This window comes from Pagrus major, chromosome 18, assembly GCF_040436345.1.
Source record: "Pagrus major chromosome 18, Pma_NU_1.0".
In the NCBI taxonomy this organism is placed as follows: Eukaryota; Metazoa; Chordata; class Actinopteri; order Spariformes; family Sparidae; genus Pagrus; species Pagrus major.
Window position 1 is genome coordinate 25967141 of NC_133232.1, and position 24868 is coordinate 25992008.

The window sequence follows — 24868 nt, forward strand, 5'->3', positions numbered from 1 at the left end:
GTCGATACAAATATTTAGCCTTATCAGATAATTACTCACATCACATTTTGCAGCATCAATAATATCAGTACTCAAGTATTCATCAAAAGTGGACCGATACACAAATTTGACAAGAATCAATTTGTACCGCATGAACATTTTAAACCTGTTTCATCCGCCAAAGCGCACTGACCGGCAAAAAATGGGTACCTTGTCCTGCCTTTTATTTTGTCTATTTTAACTTTGCTAATGCAATCCGAATTAGCGTCAGATATACAGATTCACACTGTAAGAGTTATACGGTCTGTCTGCTTGTTGCCTCTGTCCGTCCTGTCAGTGCCCGTCAGCACCATGGACAGCGCAACATTGTGTCCCTTTCCCTTTTCCAGTGCCTCTCCTCCGTGTGTTCGTATAGCTGCTTCACTGAGCCTGTGTATATGTGTGTGTGTATATAAGTGTGTGTGTGTGTGTGTGTGTGTGTGTGTGTGTGTGTGTGTGTTTTACATTTCACTGATGTGCACAGCAAGTTATCTCTATGTTTTAGTATTTAACGTGTAAACATAAACATATCTGAACATACATTTTGATCAACACCCCTGAAAATCAGCAGTGTCTTTGTAATGTGCAGTACAGTGAATCCAACTCACAGGGACGCTGTTGACCAGTCTGCTGAAATTTCAGAGCTCATTGCAGCTGTACCTCCCCCATCATCTCCAAATGTTACGGAGGAAGAAAAAACAGAATTAAAAGGCACGTTGTGGAAGAGGGAGATGATCAAACACGGAGATACCAGGCGAATTATCAGCATTCTTGGGAGTTTGGATTACTGATTTTTGTATCGAAAATCTTTCACTGGATAAAGGATTTGTTACCATTTTTATGGACGGCAGAATGTCGGACAGAACAATGAAACGGCAAGTAGGCCTGCTGTTGTTTGTGTCGGTTGTTTCTCTCAGCTCGGTTTTAGGGCAGGTCAGCTACTCTATTCCTGAGGAAATGGCAAAAGGATCTTTAGTTGGCAACATAGCTCAGGATTTAGGTTTGGATGTGAAACGGCTGAAATCGGGGAAGGCTCGTATTTACACCGGGGAAGGTACAGAATACATCGAGCTGAATAAAGAGAGAGGAGTCCTTGTAATGAAAGAGCGGATAGACAGAGAAGCGCTCTGCGGACAGACGACGCCCTGTGCTCTTGATTTTCAGATAATCTTGGAGAATCCTATGCAGTTTTACAGCATTACGGTCGAGATCACCGACATTAACGACAACTCCCCTGGTTTTAAAAATAGGGAAATGAAATTTGACATTAGTGAGACGGCGCAAATCGGATCGAAATTTGTTTTAGAAAAGGCAATAGATTATGACGTCGGGGTAAATGGTCTAAAGCGCTATTCACTGAGTTCAAGTGATACATTCACTTTAAACCCATATCGAATTGGCAGCAGTAGAAATGTTGAGATGGTTTTAAAGAAGCAGCTTGACCGAGAGAAACAGGATCATTTGTCTTTAGTGTTGACTGCTTTAGATGGTGGCGACCCGCAGCTCTCTGGAACGATCCAAATTGTCATTACTGTGTTGGACGCAAACGATAATTCACCTGTTTGTACTCAGACAGAGTATAAAACTAATGTAAAGGAAAATTCGTTGAAAGGAGCTGTTCTAACCACTGTGAGCGCATCTGATGCAGATGAAGGTCTGCACGGACACATACAGTATTCAATGTCTAATGTTCCAGAGGGCGCACTTGACCTCTTTCACGTAGATCAGGAAAATGGTGTGGTTACGTTAGTGGGGACACTTGACTATGAGAAATTTCGACATTATGAGATAGATGTCCAAGCATCAGATGAAGGTGGTAACTCAGATGTTTGCAAAGTCATAATCGAGGTGCTGGACACAAACGACAACCCACCAGCTATTAATATTATGTCAACGTCATCCAGTATATCTGAGGATGTTAAACCAGGCACAGTTCTGACAATGATGAACGTTCAGGATCCAGATTCGGATGAAAATGGCAAAGTCCACTGTGTTTTAGATGAAAATAGTCAATTTAAAATCATGTCAACATCAAATAATTTCTTTACTTTGGTGACAGATGGTGAATTAGACAGAGAGATCGCGTCACAATATAATGTAACAGTGACCTGCTCTGATGAAGGAGTGCCCTCCCTCTCCAGCAGCGTCACTCTCACCTTACAGATCTCTGATGTGAATGACAACGCGCCTGTCTTTGAGAGGAGCTCATATGAGGCCTACATTGTAGAAAACAACACACCAGGCCTCTCTATATTCACAGTGAGAGCCAGAGACGCTGACTGGAACCAGAATGCTCGTGTCTCTTACATCCTGGAGGACTCCTCTGTTAACGGAGTGCCAGTCTCCTCATATGTGTCCGTCAGTGCTGATAGTGGAGTCATCCATGCAGTGCGCTCTTTTGACTACGAGCAGATCAAAGATTTCCAGTTCCGCGTCAAAGCGCAGGATGGAGGCTCTCCTCCACTCAGTAGTAATGTGAGCGTGAAATTAATGATCCAGGACCAGAACGACAACCCTCCTCAGGTTCTGTACCCGGTCCAGACTGGTGGCTCTCTGGTGGCTGAAATGGTGCCTCGTTCAGCAGATGTGGGCTATCTGGTGACTAAAGTGGTGGCTGTTGATGTGGACTCTGGACAGAATGCCTGGCTCTCCTATAAACTGCAGAAAGCCACAGACAGGGCGCTGTTTGAAGTGGGCTTACAGAATGGAGAAATCAGAACTATCCGCCAGGTGACTGATAAAGATGCTGTGAAACAGAGACTGACTGTTATAGTGGAGGACAACGGGCAGCCCTCTCGTTCAGCTACAGTCATTGTTAACGTGGCGGTGGCGGACAGCTTCCCTGAAGTGCTGTCGGAGTTCACTGACTTTCCTCACGACAAGGAGTACAATGACAACCTGACTTTTTACTTAGTGCTGGCTTTGGCTGTAGTGTCCTTCCTGTTCTTCACGTGTTTAGTGGTTATTATATCAGTGAAAATCTACAGATGGAGACAGTCTCGCGTCCTGTATCACTCCAGTCTCCCTGTGATTCCATATTATCCACCACGTTACTCAGACACTTTGGGGACAGGGACTCTCCCACACGTGTACAACTACGAGGTGTGCAGGACGACTGACTCCAGAAGGAGTGACTGTAAGTTCGGCAGAGCTGGTAGTCAGAACGTGTTGATAATGGACCCCAGTTCTACAGGGACGATGCAGCGGATACAGAGTGAGAAGAGCATCCTGGACGAACCAGACTCTCCTCTAGAGGTCAGTTTTACAGAAATGATAATGTAACTAATGGCATATCCATGTTTTTTACGAGGTGAAGTGGTTGAGTGTTTTCATTTTCCCCTGTCATTTAAGTTAGTATATTGACACTTCTTGGGCATTCCGGTAGTATTTTGTTTCTTGAATATGAACAAACTATTTTCTTAAACTCGTGCTTGTTTTTCTTTCTTTTTTTTCTTTTATTTTCCTTTTACAGATTTATGTTTCAGGAGTCTTATTTCCAAAAGGATATTTGAATTTTTCTTCAGTGTAGTAGCTTTTCGACTGTTATAAAAAAGTCTGTTTCATTAAACAAATACTTCACTACTTTTTTCTCAATTCAGCACCATGGACAGCTGCCTCATTTCTTTAGGTCTGAATGCTAGAACGGTTCATTGTTGCAGTGTGACTGCATGTTGCCTAAATGAAAGTCCTTCCACAATTTGAAACTTGTACATATGATCTGTTTTTTATTTCGTTTCTTTGGCGTCAATTTACTTCATGTTGGAGAGCAGCAAACTTGTTTTGCTAATGAGGAATGCTCGCATTTCTCCTACCTTTTTGAGATATTATAGTTTACAAAGCATGAGACCGATCAATTTGATTTCCACTCATTTTAAATGATATAGTTAGCTTAGGATGGAACGTGTTATTACAGCTTCAAAGCACTGTAGACAGAGTGAGTTTCAAGACCTCTACTGTGTGTGTGTGTGTGTGTGTGTGTGTGTGTGTGTGTGTGTGTGTGTGTGTGTGTGTGTAACATAATGTATGAGTTTACTACTGTGAGACTTTATCTTTCCTCATCACTGTTTGTATCTTATTTACCAAGGCCCTTTTCTTCTTCTTTTTTCATTCAATGGGGTTGACCTGTCAGGCTCTGCTCCATTTTCCCAAGAGATCGTTAAAAGAATATTTTTTTATTTTAATATTTGTTGTAGATTTGACACAACTGGTCAACCTGCATCCAGGACCAAACAATATTGAAACCATTGATCACTTTCTATATTTCATAGTGTTCTGTAGTTCAGCATTGTGAACTCTTAGGGCCGCTGTTGGCCAGTCTGTGTAAGTTAAGGAGAAGCAAGCAGCAGTACCTCCCCCATCATTTCAGATAGAAAACGAGAGAAAGACACAGGGATCAGTACAGAATACGACGACCAGAGCTCTAAACGTTCATTTGGGCGGATACTGTTCTTTTGATTGATTTTTTTTACATAACTGGTGATTACATACAACGGAGGACGTAATAAGGATTATCTTCGAAGAAAAAAATCGTTTTTAACAGGAATACCACGCGGTTCATTTTACAAGACCATGACGGACAGAACAATGAGACGGCAAGTGCTGCTGTTAATCTCGATTCTCTCTTTCAGTTCAGTGATTGGGCAGGTCAGCTACTCCATCCCAGAGGAAATGCCGAAAGGCTCTTTCGTGGGTGATATTGCGCAAGATTTGGGTTTGGATGTGAAAAGACTGAAATCAGGAAAAGCTCGCCTTTATACAGGAGACAGTGCAGAGTACATCGAGCTAAATAAAGAGAGAGGAGTCCTCCTCGTCAAAGAGAGGATAGACAGAGAGGTGATCTGCGCACAGACAGCGCCCTGCGCTTTGCATTTCCAGGTCATTTTAGAGAATCCAATGGAGTTTTATAGCATTACTGTCGAGGTTACAGACATCAATGACAACGCCCCGATTTTTCAAAGAGGTGAAATGAAATTCAGAATAAGTGAGTCAGCCATCACCGGAGCAGTGTTCTTGTTGCAACAAGCAGTAGATCTGGATGTCGGTGTGAATGGCCTTCAAAGTTATTTGTTAAAGCCAACCGATAATTTTGTTTTGAAGCTGCAAAATCAAGCAGACGGAAGCAAGATGGTAGAAATGGTTTTACAGAAACCCTTAGATCGAGAGAAACAGGATCATTTGTCGCTTGTATTGACTGCAGTAGACGGTGGTGACCCGCAGCTCTCCGGTACAGTTCAGATACATATCAGTGTGCTAGATATCAATGATAATGCTCCAGTTTTTACTCAGAAAATCTACAAGTCCACTATAAGAGAGAACTCGCCCTCAGGGACACAAGTAGTGATTGTTAGTGCTTCGGACTCCGATGAAGGAATTAATGGCAAAATTTCTTATGCTATACAAAATGTACTCGATAATATATCGGAATTGTTTGAGATAAATAGAGAGACCGGAGAGGTTATACTGATCGGCAACACTGACTTTGAAAAAAAGCGACAGTATCAAATACATGTCCAAGCCAGTGATGAAGGAGGATTAACTGACTCATGTAAAATTATAGTTGAAATAACGGACACAAATGACAATATACCTGCTATAAATGTCATGTCAAAGTCCAGTGCAATAAAAGAGGACATTCCGCCTGGCACTGTTGTGACGATGATAAACGTCCAAGATCCAGACTCAGGTGAAAATGGAAAGGTTCAGTGTTATATCAACGAGAATATTCCATTCACAATGTCCTCAACATCAAATAATTTCTTCAGTTTGACAACAGACAGTGATCTGGACAGAGAGAGAGCCTCTGAGTATAATATTAGTGTGACCTGCTCTGATGAAGGAGTGCCCTCCCTCTCCAGCAGCGTCACTCTCACCTTACAGATCTCTGATGTGAATGACAACGCGCCTGTTTTTGAGAGGAGCTCATATGAGGCCTACATTGTAGAAAACAACACACCAGGCCTCTCTATATTCACAGTGAAAGCCAGAGACGCTGACTGGAACCAGAATGCTCGTGTTTCTTACATCCTGGAGGACTCCTCTGTTAACGGAGTGCCAGTCTCCTCATATGTGTCCGTCAGTGCTGATAGTGGAGTCATCCATGCAGTGCGCTCTTTTGACTACGAGCAGATCAAAGATTTCCAGTTCCGCGTCAGAGCGCAGGATGGAGGCTCTCCTCCACTCAGTAGTAATGTGAGTGTGAAAATAATGATCCAGGACCAGAACGACAACCCTCCTCAGGTTCTGTACCCAGTCCAGACTGGTGGCTCTCTGGTGGCTGAAATGGTGCCTCGTTCAGCAGATGTGGGCTATCTGGTGACTAAAGTGGTGGCTGTTGATGTGGACTCTGGACAGAATGCCTGGCTCTCCTATAAACTGCAGAAAGCCACAGACAGGGCGCTGTTTGAAGTGGGCTTACAGAATGGAGAAATCAGAACTATCCGCCAGGTGACTGATAAAGATGCTGTGAAACAGAGACTGACTGTTATAGTGGAGGACAACGGGCAGCCCTCTCGCTCAGCTACAGTCATTGTGAACGTGGCGGTGGCGGACAGCTTCCCTGAAGTGCTGTCGGAGTTCACTGACTTTCCTCACGACAAGGAGTACAATGACAACCTGACTTTTTACTTAGTGCTGGCTTTGGCTGTAGTGTCCTTCCTGTTCATCACGTGTTTAGTGGTTATTATATCAGTGAAAATCTACAGATGGAGACAGTCTCGCGTCCTGTATCACTCCAGTCTCCCTGTGATTCCATATTATCCTCCACGTTACTCAGACACGTTGGGGACAGGGACTCTCCCACACGTGTACAACTACGAGGTGTGCAGGACGACTGACTCCAGGAAGAGTGACTGTAAGTTCGGCAGAGCTGGTAGTCAGAACGTGTTGATAATGGACCCCAGTTCTACAGCGACGATGCAGCGGATGCAGAGTGAGAAGAGCATCCTGGATGAACCAGACTCTCCTCTAGAGGTTAGACTGTTTCAAAACTGTTCCAGTGTTTTCTTAATGATAAAAAAATGTAATTAATGTCACACAACTTTTGCGTGGATAGTCTCCTTTCGTTTTTAGCACTGTCGTTCGGTTTCAAAGTCTGTCTCTTTATATTGGTTTCATATTTGCTGTTCATTAGGCAAAAAAAAAAAATGTGTGTGTGTGTGTGTGTGTGAGAGAGAGAGAGAGAGAGAGAGAGAGAGAGAGAGAGAGAGTGTGTGTGTGTGTGTGTGTGTGTGTGTGTGTGTGTGAGAGAGAGAGAGAGAGAGAGAGAGAGAGAGAGAGAGAGAGAGAGAGAGCGGTATTACTTCTCCTGAAACAAGGTGAAGCCTTTATTTGATGAGTACTTCTACCAACTTCATAAAATCTTAAAGTATTGCTGTCTGATTTAGGTAGTGGACCTCTGCAGTTAAATTGTGCCTCTCGAAATCGGTTATGAGGCGCAGCTTTTAGTGTGAAATGGCTGACATATACCTGGTCTATCTACGCTCCTGGGCTTCAATACTTTCTTCTTTGTCAGATCTGTGTAGTACATTAAATTGAACTCGTAGGGCCGCTGTTGGCCAGTCAGTGATAATTGTAGGGCAGGTTTCAACAGTACCTCCCCATCGTCTTTTTTCTTAAGTCAGAGAAAAGCAGACACGCAGTAGGGACATAGCACTGTAAGCGAGCTGTTATCACCGACACGGACGGTTGCATTTAACTGTAATTCATCGGTTACTTCAAATTGCTGTATTTGCCGAGGAAATACATCGGATTTTCTTTCCGACGGATATAGGACTGTAACGGGATTTGTGCTTCATGGAAATACCGGACAGAACAATGAGGGGGGAAGTGCTGTTGTTCATCTCAATCCTTTCTCTCACATCGGTGGTCGGGCAGGTCAGCTACTCTATTCCAGAGGAAATGGCTAAAGGGTCTTTAATCGGTAACATCGCTCAGGATTTAGGTTTGGACAGAAAACGACTGACATCTGGCAAAGCTCGGATTTTTACAGGAGACAGCGCAGAGTACATCGAGCTGAACAGAGAACGAGGAGTCCTCCTCATCAAAGAGAAAATAGACAGAGAGGCGCTCTGTGGACAGACGACGCCCTGCGCTTTGCATTTTCAGGTCATTTTAGAAAACCCTATGGAATTATACACGGTTGTTGTCGAGATTACAGATATTAATGACAACACCCCAACTTTTGAAAAATCTGACATGAAATTCAAAATAAGTGAATCTGCTGTAATCGGAGCAAAATTCATGTTAGAGAGGGCAATAGATGCTGATGTTGGCATGAACAGTCTGCAGAGATACTTTCTCACCAAAACCGAGAATTTTGTTCTGAAATTAAAAGAACAGCCCGATGGAGAGAAGATAGTTGAAATGGTTTTACAAAAACCTCTTGACAGAGAAAAACAAGAGGAGATATTTCTGGTGTTAACTGCAGTGGACGGAGGGGAACCAAACCTATCTGGCACAGCACAGATACATGTTACGGTGCTTGATATAAATGACAATGCACCCGTTTTTACAAAGACGGTGTATAAGGCTACAATACCCGAAAACGCCCCTAAAGGTACAGTCATAACCACGGTCAGTGCTTCAGATGCTGATAAAGGATCAAACTCAAAGGTTACGTATTCAATATCAAACACAGCTGCAGGTGTACGAGACATGTTTGAGATGGATGAAGTAAATGGGGATTTGATTTTGAGAAGTAGTGTGGATTATGAAAAAGCACGTTTCTATCAAATACATGTGCAAGCCAGTGATGAAGGAGGGCTGACAGATTCATGTAAGATTACGGTTGAAGTGATTGACATTAATGATAACAAGCCAGTGATTAATATAATGTCACAGACTAATGTAATTCTCGAAGACTCTAAACCAGCAACAGTTGTTACTATGGTAAATGTTCAGGATTTAGATTCCGGAGATAATGGCAAAGTTCAGTGTGCAATCAATGAAAATATTCCTTTCACACTGAAGCCGACCTCAGGGAATTTCTTTAACCTGATAACAGACAGTGATCTGGACAGAGAGAGAGCCTCTGAGTATAATATTAGTGTGACCTGCTCTGATGAAGGAGTGCCCTCCCTCTCCAGCAGCGTCACTCTCACCTTACAGATCTCTGATGTGAATGACAACGCGCCTGTCTTTGAGAGGAGCTCATATGAGGCCTACATTGTAGAAAACAACACACCAGGCCTCTCTATATTCACAGTGAAAGCCAGAGACGCTGACTGGAACCAGAATGCTCGTGTTTCTTACATCCTGGAGGACTCCTCTGTTAACGGAGTGCCAGTCTCCTCATATGTGTCCGTCAGTGCTGATAGTGGAGTCATCCATGCAGTGCGCTCTTTTGACTACGAGCAGATCAAAGATTTCCAGTTCCGCGTCAAAGCGCAGGATGGAGGCTCTCCTCCACTCAGTAGTAATGTGAGTGTGAAAATAATGATCCAGGACCAGAACGACAACCCCCCTCAGGTTCTGTACCCAGTCCAGACTGGTGGCTCTCTGGTGGCTGAAATGGTGCCTCGTTCAGCAGATGTGGGCTACCTGGTGACTAAAGTGGTGGCTGTTGATGTGGACTCTGGACAGAATGCCTGGCTCTCCTACAAACTGCAGAAAGCCACAGACAGGGCGCTGTTTGAAGTGGGCTTACAGAATGGAGAAATCAGAACTATCCGCCAGGTGACTGATAAAGATGCTGTGAAACAGAGACTGACTGTTATAGTGGAGGACAACGGGCAGCCCTCTCGTTCAGCTACAGTCATTGTGAACGTGGCGGTGGCGGACAGCTTCCCTGAAGTGCTGTCGGAGTTCACTGACTTTCCTCACGACAAGGAGTACAATGACAACCTGACTTTTTACTTAGTGCTGGCTTTGGCTGTAGTGTCCTTCCTGTTCATCACGTGTTTAGTGGTTATTATATCAGTGAAAATCTACAGATGGAGACAGTCTCGCGTCCTGTATCACTCCAGTCTCCCTGTGATTCCATATTATCCACCACGTTACTCAGACACTTTGGGGACAGGGACTCTCCCACACGTGTACAACTACGAGGTGTGCAGGACGACTGACTCCAGAAGGAGTGACTGTAAGTTCGGCAGAGCTGGTAGTCAGAACGTGTTGATAATGGACCCCAGTTCTACAGGGACGATGCAGCGGATGCAGAATGAGAAGAGCATCCTGGACGAACCAGACTCACCTCTAGAGGTTAGTATACCAGAAGATCAGAAGATACATATTTGTTACATCCACTAGGTGTAGGCCCAAATACGGTACGTTGCCACATTGAGATTAGCTCGTTGGGAACAGTTGTGTACGTCATTTTTGCGGTTATCCTGATGCAGCACCACGGACAGCGCTCAGAGCAGTCATGTTACTTATATGCCACTGTAAGGACTAGAAAAACGTGCCATTTCTCTCTCTCACTCTCTCTCTCTCTCTCTCTCTCTCTCTCTCACTCACTCTCTCTCTCTCTTTTTTCTCTCTCTCTCTATTTCCCTGTGTGTTCGTGAATATGTGTGTCATTTAAAAGTCCCTCTGTATTCTGCAGTTTGTATAATCAGTTTCTGTATACATATGTAAAGAGGGTCATAAAGAATCATTCCGTTAAATAGTGTTTTTTTTATTATTATTCAGCACCACGGACAGAGCAAACGAAAGCTGTGTCTCTGCACTTCACTAAATAGGCTACAGTAACTTGACAAATCATTTACCTTTCGTCCTTTGTTGTGCTCTTTGACACTGTGGTATGTGTAGCTGCCTGCGTGATTGTATTATTGCTTCATATTTTACTTTTTATTATCCGTTGCTGTTGTCGTGTTTGTCATTTTAATAAATGCAAACAGATATGAGTGTTAATGTTCATATTCGAGTTCAGTTCAGCAGATTGGTCTGATCTCTTTCTTGCCTTTTGTTAAAATTCATTCAAGTTGGTTTACCAGAGTAATTTGCCATGTAGTTCAGTCCATTGAACAGAGAGGGACGCTGTTGGCCATCGAGTTGCTGAGGAAGCATTCGTTGCAGTACCTCCCCTATACCTCAACATATTACACTGGGACATAGAGAGAGGCAGAGTTAACAGTCGGGACTACCACGAGCCAGGACGACACAAGGGGATTTCTTTGTTCGACAATTTAGGATAAGTGCCATCTTTCGACCAAATACGTGTACCTACGAGTCAAAATCGGAACCTGAGGCAGAGAAACAGAGGATTTTCTGGGGGTTTTTCTTCACAGACATGTCGACGGGAACGATGGGATGGCAAGTGCTGTTGTTTTTCTCGGTGCTCTCTCTCAGTGTAGTGCAGGGGCAGGTCAGCTACTCCATTCCAGAGGAAATGGCAAAGGGGGCTTTAATAGGCAATGTAGCCCAGGATTTAGGTTTAAGTGTGGAAAGACTGAAGTCCGGTAAAGCTCGTATTTATAGTGGGAACAGCGAGGAGCATATCGAGCTGAAGAGAGAAAGAGGAGTCCTAGTGATTAAAGATAAAATAGACAGAGAGTCTCTATGCGGTCAAACAATGCCCTGCGCTCTCCATTTTCAGATGATCCTTGAAAACCCAATGGAGTTTTACACGGTTACTGTCGAAATTACCGATATAAATGACAATCCTCCCACATTTGAGAGAGGTGAGATGAAATATGATATCCCCGAATCAGCCCTTACTGGAGCTCGATTCGTGTTAGAGAAAGCCATAGACGATGATGTTGGTGTAAACGGCTTGAGCAGCTACGCCCTAAAACCCAGTGATAATTTTGTTTTGAAAACCGTCAGCCGAGGAGACGGGACTAAGCATGTCGAAATGGTTTTACAGAAACCATTAGACCGAGAGAATCAAGAGCATGTATCATTAATACTAACTGCTCTGGATGGCGGTGAACCACAGCTCTCGGGGACTATGCAGATTATCATAACTGTGTTAGACGTCAATGACAACGCGCCTGTGTGTTCAAAACCGGAGTATAAGGCAAGTGTTACAGAAAACGCTCCTGTTGGCACTGTAATAACTACTGTAAGGGCTACAGATATAGATAAAGGCAATAACGGAAAAGTAACATACATGATTTCAAAATCTGGAGCAGCGGGTCTCTTTCAAATTGATGCCAATAACGGACTATTGACCTTAAGTGGAAATGTAGATTATGAAAAAAGGAGACTGTATGAGATTGATGTTCAGGTGTCAGATCAGGGAGGATTATCCGACTCATGTAAAGTAATTGTAGACGTGACAGATACTAATGATAACCCTCCATCTATTAACATCATGTCTAAGTCAAACACGGTATCAGAGAACATGAAACAGGGGACGGTTGTAACAATGCTGAATATACAAGATCCGGACTCTAATGAAAATGGCAAAGTCATGTGTGTTTTAAACGAAAATATTCCGTTTGCCATTAAATCAACAACAAATAATTTCTTTACCGTTGTGACAGACAGTGAGTTAGACAGAGAGAGAGCCTCTGAGTATAATATTAGTGTGACCTGCTCTGATGAAGGAGTGCCCTCCCTCTCCAGCAGCGTCACTCTCACCTTACAGATCTCTGATGTGAATGACAACGCGCCTGTCTTTGAGAGGAGCTCATATGAGGCCTACATTGTAGAAAACAACACACCAGGCCTCTCTATATTCACAGTGAAAGCCAGAGACGCTGACTGGAACCAGAATGCTCGTGTTTCTTACATCCTGGAGGACTCCTCTGTTAACGGAGTGCCAGTCTCCTCATATGTGTCCGTCAGTGCTGATAGTGGAGTCATCCATGCAGTGCGCTCTTTTGACTACGAGCAGATCAAAGATTTCCAGTTCCGCGTCAAAGCGCAGGATGGAGGCTCTCCTCCACTCAGCAGTAATGTGAGTGTGAAAATAATGATCCAGGACCAGAACGACAACCCCCCTCAGGTTCTGTACCCAGTCCAGACTGGTGGCTCTCTGGTGGCTGAAATGGTGCCTCGTTCAGCAGATGTGGGCTATCTGGTGACTAAAGTGGTGGCTGTTGATGTGGACTCTGGACAGAATGCCTGGCTCTCCTATAAACTGCAGAAAGCCACAGACAGGGCGCTGTTTGAAGTGGGCTTACAGAATGGAGAAATCAGAACTATCCGCCAGGTGACTGATAAAGATGCTGTGAAACAGAGACTGACTGTTATAGTGGAGGACAACGGGCAGCCCTCTCGTTCAGCTACAGTCATTGTTAACGTGGCGGTGGCGGACAGCTTCCCTGAAGTGCTGTCGGAGTTCACTGACTTTCCTCACGACAAGGAGTACAATGACAACCTGACTTTTTACTTAGTGCTGGCTTTGGCTGTAGTGTCCTTCCTGTTCATCACGTGTTTAGTGGTTATTATATCAGTGAAAATCTACAGATGGAGACAGTCTCGCGTCCTGTATCACTCCAGTCTCCCTGTGATTCCATATTATCCTCCACGTTACTCAGACACTTTGGGGACAGGGACTCTCCCACACGTGTACAACTACGAGGTGTGCAGGACGACTGACTCCAGAAGGAGTGACTGTAAGTTCGGCAGAGCTGGTAGTCAGAACGTGTTGATAATGGACCCCAGTTCTACAGGGACGATGCAGCGGATGCAGAGTGAGAAGAGCATCCTGGACGAACCAGACTCTCCTCTAGAGGTTTGACTGCTTTTTAAACTGTTTAAGTATTGTCTTAATGTTTGTAGTCAATAACGCACAACTTTTTTTTTCTTGAAGTGACAAACTGGGGAGCATATACTATGCATCATTCTCTTTATTACAATGTAAACTGGTTGTTTTTTTAAAAGAGATCCCTAGTTTACTTCTCATGCTCCTCGAATAGGTATTAACTTAAACTTTGCATCGTGAACGACACGACGATTTTTTTTACAATAGTAATACATATTATTATTATTATTATTATTATTATTAGTAGTAGTAGTAGTAGTAGTATTGTATCAGCAATATTTTCCGGATATTTTATACCTTAACATCCCGTTACTTGAACAGCTTGTGCAGTCTGGCTCTCATTCATATGTGATTCACTTCAGAACTGCGGACAGCGACATAAATAGGACATCAACATATGTCTGTCCACGGCTTTTTACATAGTTTTAATAACTGTTTCTTTCTTTGCTCTTTTCATTTCCCCCATAATTAAAAAAATGTAGTGAAACCTTTGTTTTCTGAGCTATTTGTCAGTCCCAGTCATTCAATCGGATTTTGTATCCACCCATCCCTGGGACGTCTCATAAACAGTGTCTTCAGTGGGGTGTCTATTCTCTTTAAATGTATATTTACAATCATTTTGAGGGTAAACTTGCTGAATATGACTCAAGTCTTCTTCCTTCAGTCGTATGAGAAGTCCAAGATATTATATTGGTAGATGTATTGTAACTTAATGTCCAGAAGATTTACAGTGTTTTCTCCAGTGTTGAATTTTAGTTGGTGCTCTGCAGTTTTATAATGTGGACTCTTAGGGCCGCTGTTGACCAGAGTGTTGCTGAATGAGAGCAGGGTTGTAGCAGCACCTCCCATGTAACGTCGACACAATACAGATAGATCACGACGGGGAAAGAACGGACATTTCTGACTGCGAAACATCTTTTTAAAAGAAGAGGAGAAATTTCGACCTGCAAGAGATTTGCTTCTAACGAGTGGATTATGGAGCTGTCTGTTTAACTTCTAACATCAGTATTTAAGAGATATCTGTTTTTTCTGGAATATAAACAGAGTGTGAAGCCTCAGTGGGAAAATATCGGCTAGAACAATGAATCGGCAAGTACTGTTGTTTGTCTCTTTCCTTGTGCTCGACTCGGTGTTCGGGCAGGTCAGTTACTCTATTCCGGAAGAAATGTCGAAAGGCTCTTTAGTTGGCAATATAGCACAAGATTTAGGTTTAGAAATAAAACGCCTGATATCCGGTAAAGCTAAAATCTACACGAGGAACAGCGACCAGTACATCGAGCTGAACAGAGAAAGAGGAGTCCTCCTCGTCAAAGACAGGATCGACAGAGAGGTGCTGTGTACAGAGACGGCGCTTTGTGCTTTACATTTTCAGATTATTTTAGAGAATCCGATGGAGTTTTACACGGTTACTGTCGAGATCACAGACATTAATGATAATGCACCAACATTTGAAAAGGGTGAGATGAAATTCAAAATAAGTGAATCCGCGATCATCGGAGCAAAATTTGTGTTGAAAAGGGCTGTAGATCTTGATGTTGGGATTAATGATCTTCAAACCTATGAATTAAAACCAACAGATAATTTCTCTCTGAAGCTGCACAATAACGCTGATGGGAATAAAAACGTTGAGATGGTGCTACAGAAGCCTTTAGACAGAGAGAAACAAGAGCAGATATCTCTCGTGTTGACGGCTGTAGATGGAGGAGAGCCGCAGATGTCAGGAACAATGCTGATTGTCATCACAGTTTTAGACGTCAATGATAATGCTCCTGTTTTTACACAGCAAACATACAAAGCTACTGTTACTGAGAATTCACCTAAAGGAACTGTTGTAGCCACTGTTACAGCCTCAGATGCTGATCAGGGCTCTAATGGTAAAATAACTTATTCAATCACTAATACATTAGACAATGTCAGACATGTATTTGAGGTTAATGAGGAAAACGGAGAAGTGTCTTTAATTGGGAACATTGACTACGAAAAATCGAGACATTTTCAAATAAATTTGCTTGCCAGTGATGAGGGAGGACTCACTGATTCTTGTAAGTTAATTGTTGATGTGAGAGATGTAAATGACAACAAGCCGGAAATCAACATAATGTCAAAGTCAAATGTGATTTCAGAGGATGCCAAACTCAATACAGTTGTTACAATGATAAATATTGAGGACTTAGACTCAGGAGAAAACGGAAAAGTGCAGTGTTTTATCAGTGAAAATGTTCCATTTAATCTAAAAACATCAACAAATAATTTCTATAGTTTAGTAACAGACAGTGATCTGGACAGAGAGAGAGCCTCTGAGTATAATATCAGTGTGACCTGCTCTGATGAAGGAGTGCCCTCCCTCTCCAGCAGCGTCACTCTCACCTTACAGATCTCTGATGTGAATGACAACGCGCCTGTCTTTGAGAGGAGCTCATATGAGGCCTACATTGTAGAAAACAACACACCAGGCCTCTCTATATTCACAGTGAAAGCCAGAGACGCTGACTGGAACCAGAATGCTCGTGTTTCTTACATCCTGGAGGACTCCTCTGTTAACGGAGTGCCAGTCTCCACATATGTGTCCGTCAGTGCTGATAGTGGAGTCATCCATGCAGTGCGCTCTTTTGACTACGAGCAGATCAAAGATTTCCAGTTCCGCGTCAAAGCGCAGGATGGAGGCTCTCCTCCACTCAGTAGTAATGTGAGTGTGAAAATAATGATCCAGGACCAGAACGACAACCCCCCTCAGGTTCTGTACCCAGTCCAGACTGGTGGCTCTCTGGTGGCTGAAATGGTGCCTCGTTCAGCAGATGTGGGCTATCTGGTGACTAAAGTGGTGGCTGTTGATGTGGACTCTGGACAGAATGCCTGGCTCTCCTATAAACTGCAGAAAGCCACAGACAGGGCGCTGTTTGAAGTGGGCTTACAGAATGGAGAAATCAGAACTATCCGCCAGGTGACTGATAAAGATGCTGTGAAACAGAGACTGACTGTTATAGTGGAGGACAACGGGCAGCCCTCTCGTTCAGCTACAGTCATTGTTAACGTGGCGGTGGCGGACAGCTTCCCTGAAGTGCTGTCGGAGTTCACTGACTTTCCTCACGACAAGGAGTACAATGACAACCTGACTTTTTACTTAGTGCTGGCTTTGGCTGTAGTGTCCTTCCTGTTCATCACGTGTTTAGTGGTTATTATATCAGTGAAAATCTACAGATGGAGACAGTCTCGCGTCCTGTATCACTCCAGTCTCCCTGTGATTCCATATTATCCTCCACGTTACTCAGACACTTTGGGGACAGGGACTCTTCCACACGTGTACAACTACGAGGTGTGCAGGACGACTGACTCCAGAAAGAGTGACTGTAAGTTCGGCAGAGCTGGTAGTCAGAACGTGTTGATAATGGACCCCAGTTCTACAGCGACGATGCAGCGGATGCAGAATGAGAAGAGCATCCTGGATGAACCAGACTCTCCTCTAGAGGTCAGTTAAATAATGCAGTTTCGTCTATTTGTCTTTGTTTCGCTTTTAGTTCTAAACTGCATCGATCGTGTACTACTGCACGCTTTCCGCCGTTTTCAGCACCATGGACAGCACCTCAATTTCTACTTTCTCACTCAATGAGAGGCTGTTGTACTGTTTTTCTCCTACCTTACTTCTACGTGGATGTGTTGCGTGTCAGAGCGAACCGAGTTTTGCCATAGATGTTTGAGTGGTCTAACTCCCTCATTTTTATTTATTTCCCCCCACAGACCTTTTTAATAGTAAATCTGTTACAGCCTTCAATGACAGATAATTGGATATGTGAATTTTAAACACTTCATATATCTGTCAAAGTCTCTGTCCATATGACTTCTTAGCTCTTTTGAGAACATTTGTATTTTAAAAGTTGTTGTTTTTTTGTCCTTTCTTAAATGGCAACCTTTCTTCAATTCTGTAATTTCTCTGGAGGGAAACTTGGTGTCTGGTTTTGATTAAACATCCAAATGACTTCTCTGGTATTACGATATATTAATTTTGCTTTTAGGGGACGGGGTTTTATTCTCTGTCTAACTTCGTAAATTAGATTCTTTTTCAGACAGTTTAGGTGAACACAACTTGATCATTCCTTAAAGGAATTTCAAAAACATTTTAACCTCAACTTGTCTTCTTGCAAGACACGATGGTTTGTTTTGAAAACAGTGGTAATAATAATGATTATTCCTTTTAGCAATATTTATAGCAGTAGTGACCCTGGGAGTATTCGACATTACTGTGTTTTCATTCAAAATTTTCAAAACAGATTCCAGATGTTTTAGCACTGTATACTATCATGTTACTCAAACAACTATTGCAGTATGGGAGTTTTAACTCTCATTCAGAGTTGATTCACTTCAGCACTGCGGACAGCAACCTAAATATTACAGCCACATGTTTATCTTGTCTGTCAGCTGCTGTATCCACAGTATGAATATTGGTATCTTCCTGTATTCTTGTCATTTATTCCCCCAAATTATCATTGTGTAGAGAGACCTTTGTTTTCCGAGGTGTTTGTCTTATTCTTCTTCTATATGATTTTATATCCATCTATCCCTTATAAATCTTCAGTATCTGATAAACCGTGTCTTTCACTATTCTCTTTTAAATATATTATTGTCATGACCTACTATCACATGAGGTATATGACTCAGGTCTTCATCTCGCAGTCTTTTGGGCAGTCCAGGATATTACTTAAGTAAATGTACTGTAACTTAATGTCCGGATGGTTTACAGTGTGTTCTCCGGTGTTGAATTTTAGTTGGTGCTCTGCAGTTTTATAATGTGGACTCTTAGGGCCGCTGTTGACCAGAGTGTTGCTGAATGAGAGCAGGGTTGTAGCAGCACCTCCCATGTTACGTCGACACAATACAGAGAGATCACGACGGGGAAAGAACGGACATTTCTGACTGCGAAACATCTTTTTAAAAGAAGAGGAGAAATTTCGACATGCAAGAGATTTGCTTCTAACGAGTGGATTATGGAGCTGTTTGTTTGACTTCTCACATCAGTATTTAAGAGATATCTGTTTTTTCTGGAATATAAACAGAGTGTGAAGCCTCAGTGGGGAAATATCGGATAGAACAATGAATCGGCAAGTACTGTTGTTTGTCTCTCTCCTTGTGCTCGACTCGGTTTTCGGGCAGGTCAGTTACTCTATTCCGGAAGAAATGTCGAAAGGCTCCTTAGTGGGTAATATAGCACAAGATTTAGGTTTAGAAATACAACGTTTAATATCCGGTAAAGCTAAGATCTACACGAGGAACAGCGACCAGTACATCGAGCTGAACAGAGAAAGAGGAGTCCTCCTCGTCAAAGACAGGATCGACAGAGAGGTGCTGTGTACAGAGACGGCGCTTTGTGCTTTACATTTTCAGATTATTTTAGAGAATCCGATGGAGTTTTACACGGTTACTGTCGAGATCACAGACATTAATGACAATGCACCAACCTTTGAAAAGGGTGAAATTGCCTTTAAAATAAGTGAGTCAGCGATCACCGGGGCAAAATTTGATCTGGAAAGAGCTGAGGATCTTGATGTTGGAATTAATGGTGTTCATAGATACGAATTAAAGCCAACCGATAATTTTGCTCTGAAGCTGCATAATAACGCTGATGGGAATAAAAACGTTGAGATGGTCCTACAGAAGCCTTTAGACAGAGAGAAACAAGAGCAGATATCTCTCGTGTTGACGGCTGTAGATGGAGGAGAGCCGCAGATGTCAGGAACAATGCTGATTGTCATCACAGTTTTAGACGTCAATGATAATGCTCCTGTTTTTACACAGCAAACATACAAAGCTACTGTTACTGAGAATTCACCTAAAGGAACTGTTGTAGCCACTGTTACAGCCTCAGATGCTGATCAAGGCTCTAATGGTAAAATAACGTATTCAATCACTAATACGTTAGGAAATATCAGGAAAATATTTGAGGTAAATAAAGAAAATGGAGAAGTTTCCTTAATTGGGAACATTGACTACGAAAAGTCAAAACATTTTCAAATAAATTTGCGTGCTAGTGACGATGGAGGACTCACTGATTCTTGTAAGTTAATTGTCGATGTGAGAGATGTAAATGACAACAAGCCGGAAATTAACATAATGTCAAAATCAAATGTGATTTCAGAGGATGCCAAACTCAGTACAGTCGTTACAATGATAAATATTGAGGACTTAGATTCAGGAGAAAATGGAAAAGTGCAGTGTTTTATCAGTGAAAATGTTCCATTTAATCTAAAAACATCAACAAATAATTTCTATAGTTTAGTGACAGACAGTGATCTGGACAGAGAGAGAGCCTCTGAGTATAATATCAGTGTGACCTGCTCTGATGAGGGAGTGCCCTCCCTCTCCAGCAGCGTCACTCTCACCTTACAGATCTCTGATGTGAATGACAACGCGCCTGTCTTTGAGAGGAGCTCATATGAGGCCTACATTGTAGAAAACAACACACCAGGCCTCTCTATATTCACAGTGAAAGCCAGAGACGCTGACTGGAACCAGAATGCTCGTGTTTCTTACATCCTGGAGGACTCCTCTGTTAACGGAGTGCCAGTCTCCTCATATGTGTCCGTCAGTGCTGATAGTGGAGTCATCCATGCAGTGCGCTCTTTTGACTACGAGCAGATCAAAGATTTCCAGTTCCGCGTCAAAGCGCAGGATGGAGGCTCTCCTCCACTCAGTAGTAATGTGAGTGTGAAAATAATGATCCAGGACCAGAACGACAACCCCCCTCAGGTTCTGTACCCAGTCCAGACTGGTGGCTCTCTGGTTGCTGAAATGGTGCCTCGTTCAGCAGATGTGGGCTATCTGGTGACTAAAGTGGTGGCTGTTGATGTGGACTCTGGACAGAATGCCTGGCTCTCCTATAAACTGCAGAAAGCCACAGACAGGGCGCTGTTTGAAGTGGGCTCACAGAATGGAGAAATCAGAACTATCCGCCAGGTGACTGATAAAGATGCTGTGAAACAGAGACTGACTGTTATAGTGGAGGACAACGGGCAGCCCTCTCGTTCAGCTACAGTCATTGTTAACGTGGCGGTGGCGGACAGCTTCCCTGAAGTGCTGTCGGAGTTCACTGACTTTCCTCACGACAAGGAGTACAATGACAACCTGACTTTTTACTTAGTGCTGGCTTTGGCTGTAGTGTCCTTCCTGTTCATCACGTGTTTAGTGGTTATTATATCAGTGAAAATCTACAGATGGAGACAGTCTCGCGTCCTGTATCACTCCAGTCTCCCTGTGATTCCATATTATCCTCCACGTTACTCAGACACTTTGGGGACAGGGACTCTCCCACACGTGTACAACTACGAGGTGTGCAGGACGACTGACTCCAGAAAGAGTGACTGTAAGTTCGGCAGAGCTGGTAGTCAGAACGTGTTGATAATGGACCCCAGTGCTACAGCGACGATGCAGCGGATGCAGAGTGAGAAGAGCATCCTGGATGAACCAGACTCTCCTCTAGAGGTCAGTTAAATAATGCAGTTTCGTCTCTCCACTTTCATTTGTCTTTCAGTGTTTAGTTGCATCGATCGTGGACTCTTACACGCTATTTCATAGATTTCAGAACCATGGACAGCTTCTCATTATTTGCATTCTCAGTCATTGACAGGCTGTTCTAGTTCACATGTACGTTACTTTGACTTGGATGCGTTGTGTGTTAAAACGGACTATGGTCAGACTACTTTGACCTGTTTTTCATGCAGGTTGTTTGTATACTTACCTTCTGGCTTTCAATAGCAACTAATAACATGCCATCATAAGCGCTGTATATGGTATCCAAAATGCTGCCCATTTCTATTCATAGTTCTTCAGTGACAGAGTGTTGGTATATGTTTGGTCATCCAAATTGTTGATATATTATTTCTTTCAAACACCAGCGACGTTTTAATGTGTATGTTAAGATCGGTACATGCAATAATTGTGTCTACATGAAAGCTCTTGTGACTGTCAATAGTGGTGGCCGTTCGTAAGACTTTCATCATTTCAACACCTCGGACAGCGACTTTCTGTACTCAGCTTCTTCCTCTGTGTCCGCATGTTTTCATGATTTGTATTACTCATATGTCTAAGTAGTTTTGTTGTTTTTTCTTTTCTTTTCTTTTCTAATTTTCCCCTCACTCTTATAACTTTACTGTGGTTTGTGTCTCTTTCTACATATTCTTATAACTGAAGTTAAAAAAGGGGGAGAAATTAGAACCATAAACGGATTTGAGGCGGCAGCTCATTGTTTGTGAGGAGAATAATGTTACTTATTCGGCTTTTATTTCATTATTTCAGGTGAGACCTTTCTCAGAGCACGTTTTCTGCAGAGATGAATTAATGTAGGTCTTGTGTAGTTTTGTGGAATGAACTCTTAGGGCCGCTGTTGACCAGAGTGTGCACGGCTGAGAGTAGTTTTGTGGCAGCACCTCCCATGTACCATCGCCATAATGAAGAGAGAACACGACGGGAGAGAACAGACATTCTGGATATGTTGAATATATAACAGACACGACGAGGTCCAAGACTCTTCTTTTGATTGTATGGATTATACAGCTGCTGCATTTGTGATTTACTTTGGACTGGATCTCAGTTTATGGAATAAATAACCGGACTGTGGAGCCTCGCTGAGAATATACTCGGATAGAACAATGGAGGGACTAGCGCTGTTGTTGATCTCTCTCCTTTCCCTTGGCTCGGTAATTGGGCAGGTTAGTTACACAATACCGGAGGAAATGGCGAAAGGGTCTTTAGTCGGTAACATAGCACAAGATTTGGGTTTAGAAAGCAAACGTTTGACTTCAGGTAAAGCGCGAATTTACACCCGAGACAGCGACCAGTACATCGAGCTGAACAGAGAAAGAGGAGTCCTCCTCGTCAAAGACAGGATCGACAGAGAGGCGCTCTGCAGACAGACGACGCCGTGTGCTTTACATTTTCAGATTATTTTAGAGAATCCTATGGAGTTTTACACGGTTACTGTCCAGATCACTGACATTAATGATAACGCACCAAACTTTGAGGAGGGGGAAATCAGATTTAGAATAAGTGAGTCAGCTATAATCGGGGCAAAATTTGTCCTACAAAGGGCGGAGGATCTTGATGTTGGAATGAATGATCTCCAAAGGTATGAATTAAAACCAACAGATAATTTCTCTCTGAAGCTGCACAATAACGCCGATGGGAATAAAAACGTTGAGATGGTGCTACAGAAGCCTTTAGACAGAGAGAAACAAGAGCAGATATCTCTCGTGTTGACAGCTGTAGATGGAGGAGAGCCGCAGATGTCAGGAACAATGCTGATTGTCATCACAGTTTTAGACGCTAATGATAATGCTCCTGTTTTTACACAGCAGACATACAAAGCTACTGTTACTGAGAATTCACCTAAAGGAACTGTTGTAGCCACTGTTAAAGCCTCAGATGCTGATCAGGGCTCTAATGGTAAAATAACCTATTCAATCACTAATACATTTGATGATGTCAGGAGAGTATTTAAGATCAACAAAGAAACTGGTGAAGTTACCTTAATTGGCAATATTGACTTTGAGGAGTCCCGAAATTTTCAAATAAATTTGCTTGCAAGTGACGATGGAGGACTGACTGATTCTTGTAAGTTAATTGTTGATGTGCAAGATGTAAATGACAACAAGCCGGAAATCAACATAATGTCAAAGTCAACTGTGATTTCAGAAGATGCCAAACTCAATACAGTTGTTACAATGATAAATATTGAGGACAAAGACACAGGAGAAAACGGAAAAGTGCAGTGTTTTATCAGTGAAAATGTACCCTTCATTTTAAAAACATCGGCCAATAATTTCTATAGTTTAGTGACAGACAGTGATCTGGACAGAGAGAGAGCCTCTGAGTATAATATTAGTGTGTCCTGCTCTGATGAAGGAGTGCCCTCCCTCTCCAGCAGCGTCACTCTCACCTTACAGATCTCTGATGTGAATGACAACGCGCCTGTCTTTGAGAGGAGCTCATATGAGGCCTACATTGTAGAAAACAACACACCAGGCCTCTCTATATTCACAGTGAAAGCCAGAGACGCTGACTGGAACCAGAATGCTCGTGTTTCTTACATCCTGGAGGACTCCTCTGTTAACGGAGTGCCAGTCTCCTCATATGTGTCCGTCAGTGCTGATAGTGGAGTCATCCATGCAGTGCGCTCTTTTGACTACGAGCAGATCAAAGATTTCCAGTTCCGCGTCAAAGCGCAGGATGGAGGCTCTCCTCCACTCAGTAGTAATGTGAGCGTGAAAATAATGATCCAGGACCAGAACGACAACCCCCCTCAGGTTCTGTACCCAGTCCAGACTGGTGGCTCTCTGGTGGCTGAAATGGTGCCTCGTTCAGCAGATGTGGGCTATCTGGTGACTAAAGTGGTGGCTGTTGATGTGGACTCTGGACAGAATGCCTGGCTCTCCTATAAACTGCAGAAAGCCACAGACAGGGCGCTGTTTGAAGTGGGCTTACAGAATGGAGAAATCAGAACTATCCGCCAGGTGACTGATAAAGATGCTGTGAAACAGAGACTGACTGTTATAGTGGAGGACAACGGGCAGCCCTCTCGTTCAGCTACAGTCATTGTGAACGTGGCGGTGGCGGACAGCTTCCCTGAAGTGCTGTCGGAGTTCACTGACTTTCCTCACGACAAGGAGTACAATGACAACCTGACTTTTTACTTAGTGCTGGCTTTGGCTGTAGTGTCCTTCCTGTTCATCACGTGTTTAGTGGTTATTATATCAGTGAAAATCTACAGATGGAGACAGTCTCGCGTCCTGTATCACTCCAGTCTCCCTGTGATTCCATATTATCCTCCACGTTACTCAGACACTTTGGGGACAGGGACTCTCCCACACGTGTACAACTACGAGGTGTGCAGGACGACTGACTCCAGAAAGAGTGACTGTAAGTTCGGCAGAGCTGGTAGTCAGAACGTGTTGATAATGGACCCCAGTTCTACAGGGACGATGCAGCGGATGCAAATTGAGAAGAGCATCCTGGATGAACCAGACTCTCCTCTAGAGGTTAGACTGTTTTAACGTTGTTTCTTCACGATAAACAATGGTATTTATCTTTTAAATTTAAAGCACGTATAGTTTTCCAGTAGACATAATGCGAATCGCTGGATTAGAGATCATCTTCATGTCTACTTAAACTGTCTGTATTTGTTCTTTTGGCCTCATCACTTAATTTTCGTCCTTT

General features: G+C 43.1%; 6 protein-coding genes across 7 annotated transcripts in view; all 6 read left to right on the forward strand.

The window, feature by feature from the left end:
- The first annotated feature begins 870 nt into the window (after window positions 1-870).
- Window positions 871-3300, forward strand: LOC141013011 (protocadherin gamma-A2-like). The gene has a single exon (XM_073486550.1). The coding sequence runs from the start codon at window positions 871-873 to the stop codon at window positions 3298-3300; it is 2430 nt and encodes an 809-aa protein (XP_073342651.1).
- Window positions 3301-4587: 1287 nt separating this feature from the next.
- LOC141013012 (protocadherin gamma-A11-like) lies at window positions 4588-7421 on the forward strand. Its single transcript, XM_073486551.1, has 2 exons — window positions 4588-6987; window positions 7401-7421. The coding sequence occupies exons 1-2, from the start codon at window positions 4588-4590 to the stop codon at window positions 7419-7421; spliced, it is 2421 nt and encodes an 806-aa protein (XP_073342652.1).
- Window positions 7422-7830: 409 nt separating this feature from the next.
- LOC141013154 (protocadherin gamma-A2-like) overlaps window positions 7831-24868 on the forward strand; it is a 107182-nt gene continuing 90144 nt past the window's right edge. Inside the window, exon 1 of one of the 2 annotated variants that reach the window (XM_073486743.1) lies at window positions 7831-10215. In XM_073486743.1, coding sequence (XP_073342844.1) covers window positions 7831-10215 — 2385 coding nt within the window. Of the gene's footprint in view, window positions 10216-11245; window positions 13640-24868 lie in introns of those variants that run through there. The other variant, XM_073486742.1, reaches the window with a different exon arrangement.
- Window positions 14751-17144, forward strand: LOC141013505 (protocadherin gamma-A5-like). Its single transcript, XM_073487256.1, has one exon. The coding sequence runs from the start codon at window positions 14751-14753 to the stop codon at window positions 17142-17144; it is 2394 nt and encodes a 797-aa protein (XP_073343357.1).
- On the forward strand, window positions 18746-21148 carry LOC141013506 (protocadherin gamma-A2-like). The gene has a single exon (XM_073487257.1). The coding sequence runs from the start codon at window positions 18755-18757 to the stop codon at window positions 21146-21148; it is 2394 nt and encodes a 797-aa protein (XP_073343358.1). The 5' UTR covers window positions 18746-18754.
- On the forward strand, window positions 21604-24705 carry LOC141013507 (protocadherin gamma-A2-like). The gene is made up of 2 exons (XM_073487259.1): window positions 21604-21641; window positions 22302-24705. Exons 1-2 carry the CDS (start codon window positions 21604-21606, stop codon window positions 24703-24705), a joined length of 2442 nt encoding a protein of 813 aa, XP_073343360.1.

Bases quoted from the DNA above. Each gene is read 5' to 3' on its own strand.
- LOC141013011 (XM_073486550.1), top strand. From the start codon at position 871: ATGTCGGACAGAACAATGAAACGGCAAGTAGGCCTGCTGTTGTTTGTG.
- LOC141013012 (XM_073486551.1), top strand. From the start codon at position 4,588: ATGACGGACAGAACAATGAGACGGCAAGTGCTGCTGTTAATCTCGATT. The intron at 6,988-7,400 runs GTTAGACTGTTT...TGTCTGATTTAG, and splicing joins AACCAGACTCTCCTCTAGAG to GTAGTGGACCTCTGCAGTTA.
- LOC141013505 (XM_073487256.1), top strand. From the start codon at position 14,751: ATGAATCGGCAAGTACTGTTGTTTGTCTCTTTCCTTGTGCTCGACTCG.
- LOC141013506 (XM_073487257.1), top strand. From the start codon at position 18,755: ATGAATCGGCAAGTACTGTTGTTTGTCTCTCTCCTTGTGCTCGACTCG.
- LOC141013507 (XM_073487259.1), top strand. From the start codon at position 21,604: ATGAAAGCTCTTGTGACTGTCAATAGTGGTGGCCGTTC. The intron at 21,642-22,301 runs GTAAGACTTTCA...ATACTCGGATAG, and splicing joins GTCAATAGTGGTGGCCGTTC to AACAATGGAGGGACTAGCGC.